Genomic DNA, 18,380 nt, shown 5'->3' on the forward strand with positions numbered 1-18,380 from the left:
AGACTCATCAACAACTTCTTCACTCTCTCTCTCTCTCTCTCTCTCTCTCCTCTGAAGAACAATTTAAAAACTCCAAAACTTTCTCTCTCATTTGACAATAGACCCCACACAGAAACCGTGACAGAGAGAGAAGAGAAAGAGGAAGAGAAAGAGAAAGAGAAGGAGAAAGACATCGATTTCGAGCCACCGACACTTACGTACGTACAAAAACAACCCAACAATTCTCTCTGTTTCTCTGTAGTGAAAATACGGAAGTACCCCTCTCCCACCTCCACAGTCCAGCGCCACCGACACTCCGGTGGGGCACCACCTTCGCCCCACCACCACCACCACGACTGCTGCCTTTGGCTTCCATAATCAAAATCTGGGGCCCACCTAAAAACCCATATTTTAAGAATTAGCTTTGGGGTTTAATTTAGATTACAGTGATATTTTAGATCCAAATTATATATTGATCTCCTCTGTCTCTGTCTCTATCTCGTCCCATCTGTGTTTATGTGTTGAAATTTCAACTCCCACTTTTAGATTCTCTCTCCATCTCTCTCTCTCTCTCTCTCTCTCTCTAAAACCAAAAGTTTTTTCTTTTTATTGCTCTATATAATTTGGCAGCAACCCGTGTCACAGATCGAAAGCACCAAGTTTTCTTTGCAGACAGCCAATTTGTTAGAGGACTAGGTCTCTCTCTCAAGAAAAGAATCATTCATTACACACAAACAAAACATTTTTCATTTTTTCTTATTTTAATTTCACCCTTTTTTATATTCACTCGTTCTCTATTTATCTCTCTCTCTCTCTCTCTCTCTGTAAAAAGCTGTGTTTTTTATTCATTGTATAATGTTGGGTTGGTGTTTCTTGTAATGGGTGCCTTTGAGAGTGTGTACTAAATTAAGCCACCTAGAAAGAGAGAGACACACAGACGAAGAAGGAGAAGAGGAAGAGAGAGGTCAAGTGGTGTTCCTTGGTGGTTTTTGAGTGATGAGAAAGACAGAGAAAGTGGTTTTGTGAAGTGGGTCTCTTTTGAGTTTCAAGGCTCAGTCTGTGTTCTGAGTGCTATGGATACCAAAGGAAGACTTGTTGCAGGTTCTCACAACAGGAATGAGTTTGTTCTCATCAATGCTGATGAGGTTTCAAGAGTAAGACTTTTACGTTGTCTCTTCTCCCTTCCCCTTGTGCCTTTTGCATTTCCTCTCAACTCCATTTCTGATACTGGACATGTTGAGAGCCTTCAAAATCTGTTGCTTTTGTTCACTCTTTGTCCCAGAAATCATTCCTGGACCCTATGTCTACATTTGGAAGATACCCATTTGCTCATATTGACTCTCTCTCTCTCCCCTCTAAATTTGTTAGATCTTGAAATAAAGACAGTACATTTTTCCTTCTCTTTCTACAACTCTGTTTATGCTGTTTCCTACCTATTGATGAGCAAAATTTGTCTTCTATGTTTTCCTTTACCTCCTCTCTGATTTCAACTGAGATTTAAAGCTTCAGTTACTGAATTTTGGTTCGGGGTTTTTAGTATATTGGATTTGACTTTTCTCAGCCACAATCTCTTTCTGGGTTCTGTGCATTGGTTGTGGTACTCTGTGGTTTCTCTTGAAACGGCTTCCGTAAAATTACTTTTTTTTTGGGTGTCTTGTTCTTTCTTGGTTTTCAGAGCTGGTCAATGAACCGGTGCATAAGGCCTTCAACTTTGCTCATGCAAAATTTATTTCATAGTTTTCTAGTAAATTAACTAGTTTCCTTTCCAAGCAATTCAGATGTGTGTTATAGGATTTCTTTCTCTTCTTCTGATGCTTTTGATATTATTTTAGTCTTCGATCTGACGGAGATTGATATTGCTATGGTACCAATGAATTGCAGGTAACATCTGTCAAAGAACTGAGTGGGCAGATTTGCCAGATCTGTGGGGATGAGATAGAGATAACAGTGGATGGGGAGCCATTTGTTGCTTGCAATGAATGTGCATTTCCTGTTTGCAGATCTTGCTATGAGTATGAAAGAAGAGAGGGCAATCAAGCCTGCCCTCAGTGCAAAACCAGATACAAGCGCCTCAAGGGTGAGTCTCTTCCCCGTATCAATCATGGTTTTGGTGATTTTTTATTTTTTGTTATAAATTTTTTTAAGAAAGAATACTGAAATTGCAACTTTCTGTTAGGGAGTCCAAGAGTTGAAGGTGATGAAGAAGAGGATGATATTGATGATTTGGAGAATGAGTTTGATATTTCAAGCAATGATAGGAGAGATCCTCACCACATTGCCGAGGCAGTTCTGGCTGCTCGCCTTAATATCGGACGGGGATCCCACGTCCACGGTTCAGGGATTAGCACACCAGCAGAATTTGACTCTGCCTCCATTGCTTCCGAGATCCCTCTGCTGACCTATGGCCAAGAGGTGAGTTAATTTAACTGTTTGATGTTCTTTCCTTGACAGTGTGGTTATAATTGATCTGTGTCTGATAAATTGATAATTGTTGTTTTTGGTGAAGGATGTTGGGATTGCCTCTGATAAGCACGCTCTTATTATTCCTCCATTCATGAGTCGAGGAAAACGGGTTCATCCAATGCCGACCACTGATTCCTCTATGTCCTGTAAGTTCATTAAATTTGCCTCAATATTTGCCTCAATTTTTGTAGCTGTTCGGACTGCTTAATCTTCTTAGAGTCTGATTGTGGTGTTGATGATGCAGTTCCACCCAGGCCAATGGATCCTAAGAAAGACTTAGCTGTATATGGTTATGGAACTGTTGCATGGAAGGAGCGAATGGAGGACTGGAAGAAGAAGCAAAATGAAAAACTTCAGGTGGTGAAGCACCAAGGAGGAAATGATGGTGGAAACAATAATGGAAATGAGCCGGATGATCCCGATTTACCCAAGTAGGTGCTCCTTTAGAATATTTTTATATTCCTGGAACTATTATGTTATTTTATTCGAAATTGAAATGCGAAATTATTATATGAATTATTCTTTGAAAAAAAAAAGAAGAGATGATAGTTTATATTTTATTGTGTGAAATTGTATTCTTTAGGTGTTAGAGATTGGTTATGTATATTTTTAGTTACTTAAACTTTGCAGTTGTTAAAAGAGAAGGTAAACGTTCGTTTAATTTAATGACAGTTTATATGAATGAAAAAGAAAAATATGTATCCATAACATGTAAACTTTTACTTTCTTAAAGTATTAGTCTGAAAACACATATGGGGTACTGGCTATAGATACTCCGTGCAAGCTAAAGGACAATCCAAATGGTGCAATATTATTGTCCATTTTGGCACAAGTTTAAAATTTAACTGTGTCACTACTTAGAATGATGTAATTTTGTTTCAACCAAAGAGAGTTGATTTTTGTAATTCTTTTTACAGGATGGATGAAGGCAGGCAGCCGCTTTCGAGGAAGTTACCCATTCCTTCGAGCAAGATAAATCCATATAGAATGATAATCTTACTCCGTCTTGCAATTCTTGGCCTCTTTTTCCACTATAGAATTCTCCATCCAGTCAACAACGCATATGGATTGTGGTTAACATCTATCATATGTGAAATTTGGTTTGGCTTGTCATGGATATTGGATCAGTTTCCTAAGTGGTATCCGATTGAGAGAGAAACATACCTTGATAGATTATCACTCAGGTAGCCACTCTCTCTCTCTCTCTCTCTCTCTCTCTCTCTCTCTCTCTCTCTGTGTATGTGGCTTTTTGAAATATCTGTTCTAAGCTAGTGTTATTATTATTTTTTTTTGGGTTCAGGTATGAGAAAGAAGGGAAGCCATCTGAGTTGGCCGATCTAGACGTATTTGTTAGTACTGTTGATCCTCTTAAGGAACCGCCACTTATCACAGCAAACACAGTTCTGTCCATCCTCTCTGTAGATTATCCAGTTGACAAAGTTGCATGCTATGTCTCTGATGATGGTGCTGCAATGCTCACTTTTGAAGCCCTCTCAGAGACATCTGAGTTTGCAAGAAAGTGGGTTCCATTTTGCAAGAAGTACAGTATTGAACCCCGGGCCCCAGAGTGGTACTTTGCACAAAAAGTTGACTATTTGAGAGACAAAGTAGATCCGACATTTGTCAGGGAACGTCGAGCCATTAAGGTTTACCACTTCTTTCTTCATTTGTTTGTGTTACAGTTTGACAAGTTTCTGGTTTACCACTTCTTTGATAACCATCTTTCAGTTTAAAAAAGAAAAAAGAAAAGTTGATTTTCATTATAAAAAAAATAGCTTAAATTATAGTGACAACCTTGCAATGATACACACACTTTTGGTTGGTGCTGGATGATGACGTTTCTGATCTGGTGTTGTCATTTTGTGGGCATAGAGAGAGTATGAAGAGTTCAAAGTTAGGATAAATGGGTTGGTCGCCACAGCACAGAAAGTTCCCGAGGAGGGTTGGACGATGCAGGACGGGACTCCATGGCCTGGGAACAATGTCAGGGATCATCCTGGAATGATTCAGGTGTGGCGGTGTTCATTTAATCAATTCATGATGAAGAGCCAGTCCTTATTGAGTATTTCTAATCTTTATCTTTTTTTTGGCAGGTTTTCCTTGGGCAAAATGGTGTTCGTGATGTGGAAGGAAATGAATTACCACGTCTGGTTTATGTGTCCCGTGAAAAGAGACCAGGTTTTGATCATCACAAGAAAGCTGGAGCTATGAATTCTTTGGTATAGCTCTCTTGTTGTCTCTGTCTCTCCCTCTCCCTCTCTTTCCCTCTCTCCTCTCTGAACTTGTTTAGGTTTTCAGTTGTCTAATTTTTATTTACATGCTGGCCAATAAATCAAGGTACGGGTGTCAGCAATCATCTCAAATGCTCCTTACATACTGAATGTTGATTGTGATCACTATATAAACAACAGCAGAGCACTTCGTGAAGCAATGTGCTTCATGATGGACCCCACGTCCGGAAAGAAAATCTGTTACGTACAATTTCCTCAACGGTTTGATGGGATTGATCGTCATGATAGATACTCAAATCGCAATGTTGTATTCTTTGATGTAAGCACCTTGTTTGTTTGTTTATTTTATTCAAAGATTAGGTGAGAAGTTGCAAAAGCATGATTTTTTGTGTGAGAAGCTAATTCCTTTCATAATTTGAATACAGATCAATATGAAAGGTTTAGATGGTATCCAAGGACCCATATATGTTGGAACTGGTTGTGTCTTCCGAAGGCAGGCACTGTATGGATATGATGCTCCTACCAAGAAGAAACCACCAGGGAAGACTTGTAATTGTTTGCCAAAATGGTGCTGCTGGTGTTGTGGATCTAGAAAGAAGAACAAAAAAGCAAAGTCAAATGATAAAAAGAAAAAGAACAAGGATGCTTCAAAGCAGATACATGCACTAGAAAATATTCAGGAGGGAATTGAAGGTAAGAGGTGCTTTACAAATGGATAGTATAGTTGTTTTCCTCCTTACAGATCAATCTTGAATTTCCTTGCTCAGGCTACTTGTGAATGCAGATTATTAATTTGATTTCTGTAAGTGATTGGTTGTGTTAAACACAGATGTTTATGATTCTACTGAAACTTTTTTACAGGAATAGACAATGAAAAGTCATCCCTAATACCCCAAATAAAATTTGAGAAAAAATTTGGACAGTCGCCAGTTTTCATCGCTTCTACACTCATGGAAGACGGTGGAGTTCCGAAGGGAACAAGTTCGGCATCACTCTTGAAAGAAGCCATCCATGTCATTAGTTGTGGCTATGAAGATAAAACAGAATGGGGGAAGGAGGTATGCTGCACCATTTATGGAGTTTGACTTATGAATGACTCAAGCTCTTATGATTTGAAGCTTGGCATTTTTCTGTTTTCTAAATCTTAATTCTGTTCCAGGTTGGGTGGATATATGGCTCTGTTACAGAGGATATCCTAACGGGCTTCAAGATGCATTGCCATGGCTGGCGATCTGTGTATTGCATGCCCAAAAGGCCTGCATTCAAGGGTTCAGCCCCTATAAACTTATCTGATCGGCTTCACCAGGTGCTTCGGTGGGCGTTGGGATCTGTTGAAATATTATTGAGCAGGCACTGTCCAATTTGGTATGGATATGGGTGTGGTTTGAAATGGTTGGAGCGCTTTTCTTATATAAACTCGGTTGTCTATCCTTTGACATCTATCCCCTTGCTTGCCTACTGTTCCTTGCCGGCTGTCTGTCTCCTTACTGGGAAATTCATTGTCCCTGAGGTAATTTTCCCCCTTATTTTGGTCTGGACTATATATATATATGTGTGTGTGTGTTAGAACTTTATTTTCCCCGTCCCTTTGTAGGAAATATATATTTTTTGAAAGGCCTAACTTGAGAATGCTGTGCTTGCTGTATTTATTTCTGTTGCAATGCTTTCAACTAATATTGGCTTTCTCTGATTAACAGATTAGCAACTATGCCAGTATCCTTTTCATGGCTCTCTTTTTATCCATCGCTGCAACTAGCATACTTGAGATGCAGTGGGGACATGTTGGCATACATGACTGGTGGAGGAATGAACAGTTTTGGGTCATTGGTGGTGCGTCATCACACTTTTTCGCACTCATCCAGGGTCTGCTCAAGGTTTTGGGCGGAGTTAACACAAACTTCACTGTCACATCTAAAGCAGCGGATGATGGAGAGTTTTCTGATCTATACCTCTTTAAGTGGACGTCACTTTTGATCCCTCCCATGACCTTATTGATCATAAACATTATTGGAGTCGTTGTTGGGATTTCTGATGCCATCAACAATGGTTACGACTCATGGGGTCCTCTCTTTGGTAGGTTGTTCTTTGCCATATGGGTCATTGTCCATCTTTACCCATTCCTAAAGGGTTTGGTGGGAAGACAGGAGAGACTCCCCACAATCATTGTGGTCTGGTCAATTCTTCTCGCATCGATCTTCTCTCTATTATGGGTCCGAATCAACCCATTTGTATCAAAAGGTGGTATTGTATTAGAAGTTTGCGGGCTGGATTGTGACTAAGGTCCACTTATACAGAAGGTTTAGATGGTGTGAGTTCTATAAAGTAGCTGTTTGGGCAAACAAAAAGAGATCGAGTTCAAATGCGCGATGTTGTTCAATCGAAGGTAAAATTGTTTCGAACAGTTCTATTTGTAAGGATAAATCTTGTGGTAAAAGATGAGATGGGAAGAAAGAGCAATCCTGGGAGGTTGCATGTAGATACAAAGGGACTGGATCTGACACATTGATTGTTTTGCAAAGTGTTCATTAATTCTTTAATACATGGATTTTGTGGGTTGGAAGGGGATTTGTATCCAGGTCTGTCTGTAATCCCATGAGAAGATAAAGTTAGTTTGATTCATAATTTATGTTCCCTTCTCAATAAGGGGGTTGGTTCATATATATTAGTGTCATAAAACCTTGTCCTGTTGTGCAGTATTTGAGAGGAAATAGCTGCAATCTTAGGGTGATGTATTTTTTGAGATGTCCAAATGTGATTGCCAAACAAAGGCAACTCTTCTTGTATGTGTGCTTATTTAAGAACAACTCAACATTCAATAAATGTTTGATTTTCTTTCTCTTTCTTTCTTCTGGCATGTTTGGAGGAAATAATGACTTTTTTCTCACCTCTATGATATTTGTGCGGCTGTGCCTAGAAGTTTGACTTCAGCTTTTGCTATCACATTGATTGTGTGATGACATTGTGACGTGGCAAATTATTTTGTCTAACTCACAGTTTTTGAATGTCTGCGTTTTTCTCCTAGGAATCCTATGGAATTAATTTCCTGGCTTATTAAGTAAAGCCTTAAACTAAATCCACCTCTGAAACAACAAATTGGGGAGGAGATAGGCCTCATTCACCTCCAAGGATCCGGATCCTCTGTTGTGATATGCGAACCTCATTTTTAAAATTAGCACATTTACATATTTGCATATAAACCCTAAAATTGCAATATACGCACATTAACAAACTTTACATATTTGCATTTGCAAACTTTTGTCGCTAGACATTCACATATTTAAAATAAGCAATCCAATACAACACCATACTTACACTGGACCCCACAAAACTAACTGTACCATTAACAAGTTCATTTACAAGCAATACTGTAAATTACCAAAAGACTCTTGAAGATCAGCATGAGGTATGCTTCAGCTGAAAATGAAGGGTCACTTTAACTCGTATTTCCATGGCCAACACTAGTAGGTCTACTTCTTTTGGAGATCATTCAATGCCGGCCTAGGTTGCAAAGTTTTCACTGCTGAGTTGGAAACTTTGTCGCTCTTTGTGTTTCTGAAATTTTCCTTCATATCAGCAGTATTGACAAAACTCTTTGGAGGACTAGGGACCAGACTATCTGTCTTGTTCTCCCTTGGCGCAAAAGAAATACTGATACTTTTGTCTGAATCTGCCTCCCAACTCCTTACCCTAGGTGATTCCAAATTGTCTGAGAAGACATGAGCAAGAAGGTCAAAGAATCAGCTTGCATTTTCAAGTAAATCATGCCCAAAAAAAAATACTCGGAGAACCAATAAAGAGAAAAAAATTGACGTTCAAGTGCAAGATGTGTACCTTTTCTCAAAACTGAATCTGCAGATATGGGACATTGATCTGCAGTTACATTCTGTTCTGACACAATCTCACTCTCAACTGAAAATTTAGTAACTTCAACATCAGGGTTCACATTACTTCGAGCTTGCATTAAGTAATTCGGATAACTGTTTGCTGCTGGCACATCAAAAGCACCAGGATTGCTGCCACTCATCTCAGAATCATCTACCGATTTCCCTGTACGTGCCCACACATTAGAATATTCAATATCACCAGCCTCATCAATATCCTCATGATCAACAAACACTTGGTTGATAGGCCTGATTCCTTTCTCCTTTGGTCTTTCATTTACACAGGTGTTCCCATCTGAAACAGGAGGATGAGTGGATTTCAGAAGTTCATCTGCCATTCTCTGCCCATGATCACTGTGTTTCTTGGCAACAACTTGAGCAATTCCCAGATCATTTTCTATACCTTCCTTCACATGCTCACCAACTTCATTCATCAGATTGGCTTTACTCAGACCTGCATCTAATTTCTGAAATTCATCTCTTTTGATGTCCCCTACAATCAGTTCCATCTCAAAATCAGTCAATCCAAACAATTCAACATTTGACTCCAAGGCTTTGTTATTCCCCAAAACACATTATAACATTTGTCTTTACAGATCCTAATACTCTACACTTTTGGAGGCATGGATAAATAAAAAGTATAACATGGTATCATGAGATCAAAGTTCGAAATCCTAAAACTATAACTTCCCAATCTATAGACTTCCACATGTTGGACTATTCAAGAAAAAATATAATAGCAAACTCTTGGAGTCATAGACTCATAGTTAATTAAAAGTATTAGCAGTGAAGTCCAAAATTAAACACTCACCACAACTAGAAAAGTTGGTAACAGGAGAACCAACAGGGTAATGAATACCCATTTCCAGAGTAGATTTTAGATCCATAACGTCCTCCGATTTATGCTCATGGTCAGTAAGTTGCCCTGCAGCAACTTGTGCAATACCAACAGCACTTTCTTTCCCTTTCTTCACAGCCTCACTATCTTCAATCACTGAATCAACTTTTGACATGTCTGGATATGATTTTGAAAATCCATCCATTTTGTCATCGCTGAAAAGTTGTTTTATCTCATAACTGCTAAATAAAGGCGAGGCAGCATTTAACTCCAAGGCTTTAGTTTCTGTTTAATCACAAAGATACAAAAACCGTTAGAGACGGAACTGTTTTCAATAAAAAGTTTAAGTTGAATGAAGATTAATATTTTATTTTTGTTAAAAAATAACTACAAGATATATAGATACTCCTTGGGCTCAAACATAGATACTATTCTTCCCCCCACTCCCCACCCCAGGCCACGAGGCTTAGGAAATGAAAACAAATATACATAAGAGTTGAAAATTTTGGAAACAATTATTAACCTGCAGTTGCTTCTTCACCTTGATGCAATAAGCACTGACCATGACTAGAATGGGTAGCTGGAGAATCAGCAGAGCAATTGACACCCATTTCAGGTTTAACCATAGAGATGGGATGCAAGTTTTCAAAACCAGGGGATTCCTTTGAGTCACCAGAAATGATATCCCTATCGTTAAGATTAAGCAGATCAATTACTTCCTCAGTCTCTTGGGAGGTCCTCGTACGATTAATGCCAACATTGAGACTTTCAACAACCTTCACGCCTGAGACTCTTTCCCGCACTCCAAATTCATTGCCTTGTAATTCAAGATCACCACACTTCGCTGGATCTGGTTGGAGAACAGATTGTATAACTTCATTTGATGCTCTCTCTTGAACTTCACTATCTACCGGCACCACCATATTTGAAGGACCTGGAGATTTGTTCTCATTTCCAAGCTGCATTTTTGCCAAAGCAAAATCAGAAAGAGACCCCGACTGTGTTTCGTCCACCAGGGTATCCATAGAACTTCCAATATCATTTGCTGCCACTGTGTGCTTTTCCAGAATATCAACCTCATCAAAGGATAAATTCTGGTTTTGGCTTCCATGTAACAAGGCCTCAACTCTTTCACAAATTATTCCGCCTTCAACTGGTGATTTGAATTGATCTTTAAGTTGATCTCCTTCTGCAGATTAAATAATTGTTATTGTCTCATAACTTACTGGATGGAACACATTTTTTTCTCGAAGTGCCAGAGAATATAACAAGGTACTGTCATTGCCTATCAAGTGATAAGAATAAACAAGAAGCATATGAACATACAAATTTCTCAACAAGATTAACAAGTTTCCAACCTAAAAGAGAAACTGTACCCCTATCCTCATAAGTCATCTCCTTTTCTTCTGCATTGTTTCTACCCTCACTTTCATTTAATCCACTTAGATCTCCTGCATTTGAGACAATATAAAAACTTAAGTATATACAGTTACTCAAATCAAAATCTCATTACAACCAGTAAAATCATATATTCAAGATCAATCATCGAAAGATACCAAGAGATGAAGAATCATTAAACATGAGACAGTGGCACCACCTGAATGCATTTGACGTTTGGCACAAAAGTTATCAGCTGATAGATTGACTTGTGTAATACTTTCAGTATCAACTATTCTATCTGTGTCAGCCAAGCCAGGTTCATTTTGTGACACTCTATTACTCACACCGGCATTGCCCAAAATAATCCCATGATCACAGCAGCACAGATCACCCAACTCATCTCTGACCAAGAAATCACCAGTATTATCTGAATTAATTTCAGTTTTCGAACTCACATTTACAGAATTTATACCACCATCCAGTGTTCCAATATTATCATCCATATCAGCATTGCCATCCGTGTGCATACTATCAACTGAAGCAATGGAAGGATGTCTCTTCATCTCTAAAGATACTTCCTTATGTATGCCAGGATCACCATACTTCACTTGATCCAGTAGGAGGACAGATTGCATAACATTGTTTAGTGCTCTCTCTTGAACTGCACTGTCTACCGACACCACCATAGTTGAAGGATCTGGGGATTTGTTCTCATTTCCACGCCGCATTTTTGCCAAAGAAAAATCAGAAAGGAACCGCGACTCTGTTTCGTTCACCACGGCATCCATAGAACTTTCAGTGTTATTTGCTGCTACTGTGTGCTTTTCCAAAATATCGACCTCTTCGAAGGATAAATTCTGATTTTTGCTTCCATGTAACAAGGCCTGATTTCTTTCATGAATATTTCTGCCTTCAACTGGTGATTTGAATTGATCTTTCCGTTGATCTCCTTCTGCAGATTAAACAGTTATTATTATCTCATAACTTAGTGGATGGAGCACATACGTTATATCTCACAGATGCAAGAGAATACCCTATCAAGTGATAAGAATAAACAAGAAGCACATGAACATACAAACTTCTCAACAAGACAAGTTTCCAACCTAAAAGCGGAGTTGTACCTCTATCCTCATAGGTCATCTCCTTTTCTTCGGCATTGTTTTTTTTACCCTCAATCTCATTTAATCCACTTAGATTTCCTGCGTTTGAGAAAATTTTCTTACTTGAGCTTACTTAAATCAGAATGTCAGGTTATACGCAGTAAAATCATATATTCAAGATCAATAACCAAAATATACCAAGAGATGAAGAATCATTAAAAACATGATACAATGGCAGACCACCTGAATACATTTGAGGTTTGGCACAAGAGTTATCAGCACATAGTTTGAATTGTGTAATACTTTCAGTTCCAACTATTCCATCTGTGTCAGTCAAGCCAGGTATGGTTTGTGCCACGCTATTACTCACACCAGCATTGCCCAAAATAATGCCATGATCACAGCAACTCAGATCAGCCAGCTCATCTCCGACTAAGAAATCACCAATATTGTCTGAACTTATCTCAGTTTTTGAACTCACATTTAGAGAATTCATACCACCATCCAGTGTTCCAACATTATCATCCATATCAGCATTGCCATCCATGTGCATACTGTCATCTGAAGCAATGGAAGGATGTCTCTTCATCTCTGAAGTAACTTCCTTAAGAATGTTCTCATTTCTATGTTGCATTTTTGCCAAAGCACAATCAGAAAGAGATGTTGACTCTGTTTCAACGACGATGGCACTTTCAATTTTACTTGCTGCCACTGTGTCGTCTTCCGGATAATCAACCTGATCAAAGGATAAATTTTGGTTTTTGCTTCCATATAACAAGGCCTCATCTATTTCACAAATACTTCTGCCTTCAACTGGTGATTTGAATTGATTTTCAAGTTGATCTCCTTCTGCAGATTAAACGATCATTAATATCTCATAACTTACTGGATGGAATTCACATGTTTTTCTTAAATATACCAGAGAACAACACAAGTTATTCATTTAGATAAATTAAAATTTTCAATTATCACTTCTTTGCCACTGATTACTAGGAATGAGAAAGAATATCCATCTCTTCTATTCACTTTACAGATAAACCAATATAAAGTAAAAGTTAAGAGTGTCAAACTTAAAACAGCATGGTTCTATACTGCCCAACCAAAAAAAGTTAACAAGAGTCGGGACTAGTGTTGGTAATCTAGACCACAAACACAATTTAACTCAACCTCAGTCCGCAAAGTAAGGTCAAGAGCATTTAAAAAATGTCATGTAACATGGTACTATTAGAAGGAGAATTCATGGAACTAACCATTGCAAATAACGCTCAAACGAAATGAATCATGAATAACAAGATCTAACAGCTGAACTATCAACAAAAAAATTATCATATGAACATGAAAAATTAAACAAGGGAACATCAAATACCTTGCTTTAGTAGTGAAGATTTGGGCAGAGTTACAGCAGTATCACTGGGTACAATTCTATCCAGATGGATATCTGCAACTGTCTCTTCGCTAGTTTCTTCTACTACTTCAGAGGATTTCGCTGTATTTCTGTCTGACTCGTTATTCTCATCACATTCAGTTAGATGATCCTCAACAACTGGCTCAACTAGTACTGGTTGATTAATCCCTCTAGCATCCAATTGAACTAAGTTATGATACTCAGGAACACTAGCTTTGCTACCGTCTTCTAACTGGTCATCCACCACATCACTTCTTTGGTATGACGTCTTAACAGTCCATGACTCATCTGTCTCCAGTCCTTTCAAGTCCAACTGGTTGGTACATTCACCTACAAATTATAAGAGCACAATAAGCAGAGCACCAAAATTAATTAGTACATCTATTTGACACCAAAACTTGAATAACTACCTTCACAATCTGGTTGACAGGTAGGTGAGTGACCATCACCTAGACAGGTCAATCTGGAAAAACTGACATTGCTGAGCTTATCCATACATTCTTTCGAGGTTTGTTCAACTGCAATAATATGACCAGTATCACCTCTGTCCAAAGACAGATGGTAATTATCTTCCATATCACGTACAGTAGCGTTCTCTGGGACATTCAATCCACTATCTACCATAACATTTTCCATCACATTAGTCACGGGTTCCATTACATTCTGTGCGTTTTGGACTGTAAATATACCTTGTAAATTATTATACTTTGATAGCTGATTTTCCTTCAGATGAGCTGAAATGTCCATGGTTTTCTCTATGCTTGAATGTACAGCAGATACTTCAAAACAAACAGGCTGACCCATTGCAGCAGATTCCCACTTATTGCTTGATTTTTCAACAGCTTCTTTGCTGCAGCAAGAATCAGTAGCTGGAACAAAGAGAAGATACAAATATTAATCATGTGAAAAAATACAAAGTGATAGAGGTTTAATACTCCAAGTAGTGATTGAGCCGGACTAAAAAAGGTTTAAAAAAAGGGAATTTGTTGAAGGCCTCACAGTTGAAAACTACAGTGCCTGAGCCTTAGCACTTTCTTGTAAAGTGATTGAACTGTTTCTATCACAGTCAGGGAGATCATGCACATACTTCCCTTTAGTGATAAGAATAAATAATGTGATTGATTACCAATAGCATTAAGTTCTACAAAGTAAATCCATCCAAACGATTGAACTGATGAATAACGAGATTAAACAGCTGAACCTATCAGCAATAAAAACATCACATAAACATGAAAATTAAAGAAGAAACCAAACAAGGGAACATCAAATACCTTCCTTTACTAGTGAAGATTTGGACAGAGTTACAGCAGTATCACTGAGAACAATTCTACCCAGATGGATGTCTCCATCTGTCTCTGCACTAGTTTCAGCAGTAGAACCTACATCAACCTGAACCATTTCTTCTCTGTCACAAGAACTGAAAGCACATATTTCTTCTACTAATGCAAAGGACTTTGCATTATTGCTGTCTGACTCCTTATTTTCACCAAGTTCAGTTAGATGATCCTCAAGAACTTGTTCTACAAGTACTGGTTGATCAATCCCACTAGCATCCAATTGAACTAAGTTTTGATCCTCAGGAACACTAACTTTGCTACCACCTTCTAACTGATCATCCACCACATCAATCCTTTGGTCTGACGTTTTAACAGTTAATGACTCATCTGTCTCCAATCCTTTTTTCAAGTCCAACAGGTTGGAACATTCACCTACAAGTTTGGCGAACACAATAAGCACCAAAAACTAATTAATACATCTATTTGACAACAAAAGTAAATAACTCCCTTACCTTCACAGTCTGGTTGATAGGTAGGTGAGTGGCCATCACTTAGACAGGTAAATTTGGAAGAAACAACATTGCTGAATTTATCTGGACATTCTACTGGGTTTTGTTCAACTGCAATAGCATGGCCAGTATGACCTTTGTTCAAAGACAGATAAGAATGATAATCCATATCACATGCAGTAGTGTTATCCGGGATGCTATTTTCCATCTCGTTAGTCAGGGGTTCTGTCACATTCTGTGGCTTCTGCACTGTAGATATACCTTGAAACTTCATTGATTCTGAGGTCTGATTGTCCTTCAGATGACCTGAAATGTCCATGGCCTTCTCCATGATAGAATATGCAGTAGATACTTCATCATAAACAGGCTGACCCCTTCCAGCAGATTCCCTCTTCTTGCTTGATCCCTTCCTCTGCTTGCTTGACCTTTCCAGACCTTTGCTGCAGCAAGAATCAGTATTGTTCTCATTTCCTGAAGCTTCTGGAATATTCAATCTAATATCTATACTCAGATTTTCTTCAAGGGGTGAATTGATTTTAGCAAACGAGACCATTTCCTTTATAATTGGCATCCTAGATTCACTCTTTTTGTTCTTTCCAGCAACTATACCAGTGCGTCCTGTAGGTGCAACCAAGCCACTTATGGACAGAATACGCGAGGATCGTCTTTGTGGGCTTTTGTTTAAAGAATCATGCACAATTAATGAACTTTCCTTCTCATATGTTGGCTCTTGTATTTGCTTCACAAGACCATCCTTTTTAACACCATTGGCAATTCCACACATGTCCCCAGTGGGTTCTGTTAGTATCTTTTCACAAGCATTCCGACTAGACCGCCTTAGAGATTGAGACACATTGGCACCCTTGTCAGGAACTGGTTGCTTCACTGTTCCAGCAGCTGTTGATTGCTTCACAGTTCCAGCACCTTCACAGATTCTAAACTCCCTATCATCATGAGCAGCAGAGGAAAACAATGTAGTTTTGCGTCTGGATCTCCTCAAAGGACCATTGGGTAGGAGAGCAACATTTTCTTCCATTCTTTCTACACTTGACTCAACTTTGGAAGCTCTTTCCAAATCTATATTCCTTGGTCTTTTTCTAGTATCACCTTTCGCCAGTTCCTTGCCCTTCTGGAACACAGGAATTTTCTGCCCGTCCTTTGATGGTTCTTCAAGTTCACATTCTTCTTGGCCTGAAGCTTTTCCCACAAACTTGGTTTTAGACTTTTTGCTCCTACCAACAAGTTTGGTTTCTGCCAATGTCCCACATGCAGAGTCTCTGTCCCTGGCTAAATTTCGTTTTGACCTCCTCAGGGTCTTCCCAGGTACAACAGCTTCATTAGCAAGGTTGTCACCTTCCAGACTCCTCTTCAGAGGTACAGCAGACTTCCGCCTCAAATGCTCTCTATCTAGGCCCTTACAGGTTTCTTCAAGTTGAAGAACTTCTTGTCCCTTTTCCTGAACTTTGAGAATATCTGTTTTACTTTCAACTCCAGAACTATTCCCTCCAACCTGACTCCGAGACCGTGTGATCCTACTACCACCAAGATCAGTTTTCCTCGATTTTGTGACATTTCCTTTACATTGCTTCTGGACTTTTTCAGGTTTAATACCTTTTCCTACAGGGACATTTTCTTCATAAGTCTTAGTTGGTAAAAGATCCCCATCACTACCTTTATTTTGTTTGGGTTTCTTTGAACCCCTTGGCACTAGATCCTTCCTCAAAACCAGTGAATTTCCACCATCATCACTCACCACCACCCTGTTTCTCAACTGCCTTTGAATCAACCCTCCATTCAAATTAGCATGTTCTGCATTACTATCCACTCTCTCAATTAACTCAACCTCTGGAGGAGGCTTATCACAGCTATCAACCTTTTTCACTCGATTTGTCAATTTCTTCTTCGCAGGAAGAGGTGAAAAAACTGCTTCTGCATTGCCTTCATCCATTTTTTGTGCTCTGGACCTTGTAACTCTACCTGGGGAGTCAATAATTTTGTGAGAGTGTTCGAGTCCTCTGGAATTTTCAAAAACCTGAACCTTCTTAACAACCATGGACTTCCTCTTTCTCCCCTGTTTCTTCTTTGGATTGTAATCACAATCCGAGTTTGAGTCATTATCCGTACCCACAAAGTAAAACGTTTGATTTTCTGGACTGAACTTTACTTTCTTCACCTTCTTTGTCTCAACCTCAGAATCAATTCCCCCTTCATTTTCTTCTAAATTTTTGCAGACTGGCTCACTGAGTTTTTCATCTTCCTGTTTATTAGGGAAAATAAAAGGAACAAAAAATATTATCAAAATAAACCAAAACCCCATTGCAAAGTACATAACAAAAGAGAGAAATTGCAAGACAGCCAACTGATCCCGTACACAACAGTTGCCCTAATTGGTTTAGGGGTTTCACTTTCTGGAAATAATAACATGAAACCCACAATTTTCTTTTAATCAATTTTATCAGGAACCAAAAAGAAAACAAAATTGAAATTTAAAGAAAAAAAGAAGAAGCAAGAACTATAAAGTTAATAAACACAGATAAAAAGCTTTCGTTCTTCGGTGATGCTATTACCTTGAGAAGCAAAGTAAGCTTATGGGCCATTTCAGTGTTCCTTAAATTTGCAGGAATTCCGTGTTGTTTACAGAGTGATTGAAGTTGCTTCCTCTTCATCGCATAATAATCCATCTCTGTAATCAAAATTTTGAACAAAGAAAAGATCATAAATTATTGAAACCAACAAAACAACTAAAAATGTAAAAAAATAAAAAAAAAATAAAAAAATATTACAGTTCGAGAATCTTCCACTTACTTTTTTCGCGCCAACACGAAGTTGGCTTGGCTATGGAGAGAAGAACTCAGAACCTTCTGAGAGGAAGATTGTTGATTTACTTTCGATGAACTTAAATTCGATTTTTGCTTTCGATGTTCTAGTTTTCTCCTTTTTTTCTCGAACAATCGGTCTGATTACTTTTTGCTTTTTTCTCTGTACTTTTTTAAATTCAAACTGGATGAGTTTCCCGCTTTCCAAGACGGGTTTTATGTAACTTGCGATTTCAAAAGGGAAATGGATTCTGTACTTGCGGAATGAGCGACGAGGGAGACGATTGTAGGGGTATGATGGTAATTTTGTGGACAGGCTTAAGCAGGTGCGTGGTACAGGTGTCGGCCAAGGAAAGCGAGTGTGTAACTTTTGTTCGTTGAGACAAAAAGTGAGTTGAATCTTGAGGGAGAAGTCAAGTGAGAAATGCAAATTAACGATATTTTAAAATTGTATTTATTGTTAGTTTTATTTATATTTTATCTATTCCAAGTTCACAAATC

At 38.5% G+C, this 18,380-nt stretch overlaps 2 protein-coding genes across 10 annotated transcripts; one reads left to right on the forward strand and one right to left on the reverse strand.

Moving 5' to 3' along the window:
• The first annotated feature begins 108 nt into the window (after positions 1-108).
• On the forward strand, positions 109-7,515 carry LOC117637028 (cellulose synthase A catalytic subunit 2 [UDP-forming]-like). The gene is made up of 14 exons (XM_034371776.1): positions 109-1,133; positions 1,861-2,056; positions 2,156-2,391; positions 2,486-2,588; positions 2,687-2,873; positions 3,360-3,626; positions 3,743-4,088; positions 4,315-4,452; positions 4,536-4,661; positions 4,780-4,992; positions 5,099-5,366; positions 5,535-5,731; positions 5,833-6,183; positions 6,371-7,515. Exons 1-14 carry the CDS (start codon positions 1,053-1,055, stop codon positions 6,950-6,952), a joined length of 3,291 nt encoding a protein of 1,096 aa, XP_034227667.1. The 5' UTR covers positions 109-1,052; the 3' UTR covers positions 6,953-7,515.
• Positions 7,516-7,866: 351 nt separating this feature from the next.
• On the reverse strand, positions 7,867-18,142 carry LOC117637027. 9 transcript variants are annotated; one of them, XM_034371773.1, is made up of 14 exons: positions 17,869-18,142; positions 17,631-17,746; positions 15,067-17,320; positions 14,549-14,986; positions 13,688-14,146; positions 13,239-13,607; positions 12,116-12,721; positions 11,894-11,971; positions 10,990-11,724; positions 10,769-10,843; positions 9,934-10,581; positions 9,366-9,677; positions 8,505-9,047; positions 7,867-8,379 (listed from the first exon to the last, which is right to left on the reverse strand). In XM_034371773.1, the coding sequence occupies exons 2-14, from the start codon at positions 17,742-17,744 to the stop codon at positions 8,141-8,143; spliced, it is 6,870 nt and encodes a 2,289-aa protein (XP_034227664.1). In that variant the 5' UTR covers positions 17,745-17,746; positions 17,869-18,142; the 3' UTR covers positions 7,867-8,140. The 9 variants fall into 9 exon arrangements, with proteins under 9 accessions (XP_034227664.1, XP_034227662.1, XP_034227663.1 ...); XM_034371771.1 differs by having other exon boundaries at positions 9,916-10,581; XM_034371772.1 differs by having other exon boundaries at positions 10,751-10,843.
• Between the last annotated feature and the right edge of the window lie 238 nt (positions 18,143-18,380).

The sequence above is a fragment of the Prunus dulcis genome, chromosome 8 (genome assembly GCF_902201215.1).
Source record: "Prunus dulcis chromosome 8, ALMONDv2, whole genome shotgun sequence".
NCBI classification, from domain to species: Eukaryota; Viridiplantae; Streptophyta; class Magnoliopsida; order Rosales; family Rosaceae; genus Prunus; species Prunus dulcis.

What these genes read in the sequence shown, in the direction of transcription:
- LOC117637027 (XM_034371767.1), bottom strand. Translation starts at nt 17,744, where the DNA reads ATGGATTATTATGCGATGAAGAGGAAGCAACTTCAATCACTCTGTAAA. An exon ending in ATCTTCACTAGTAAAGGAAG is followed by an intron (nt 14,147 to 14,548) that starts GTATTTGATGTT and finishes TCTTTGTTCCAG; the next exon opens with CTACTGATTCTTGCTGCAGC. An exon ending in AGGTGAAGAAGCAACTGCAG is followed by an intron (nt 9,678 to 9,915) that starts GTTAATAATTGT and finishes GTGATTAAACAG; the next exon opens with AAACTAAAGCCTTGGAGTTA.
- LOC117637028 (XM_034371776.1), top strand. Translation starts at nt 1,053, where the DNA reads ATGGATACCAAAGGAAGACTTGTTGCAGGTTCTCACAACAGGAATGAG. An exon ending in CTTGATAGATTATCACTCAG is followed by an intron (nt 3,627 to 3,742) that starts GTAGCCACTCTC and finishes TTTTGGGTTCAG; the next exon opens with GTATGAGAAAGAAGGGAAGC. An exon ending in GGGAACGTCGAGCCATTAAG is followed by an intron (nt 4,089 to 4,314) that starts GTTTACCACTTC and finishes TTGTGGGCATAG; the next exon opens with AGAGAGTATGAAGAGTTCAA.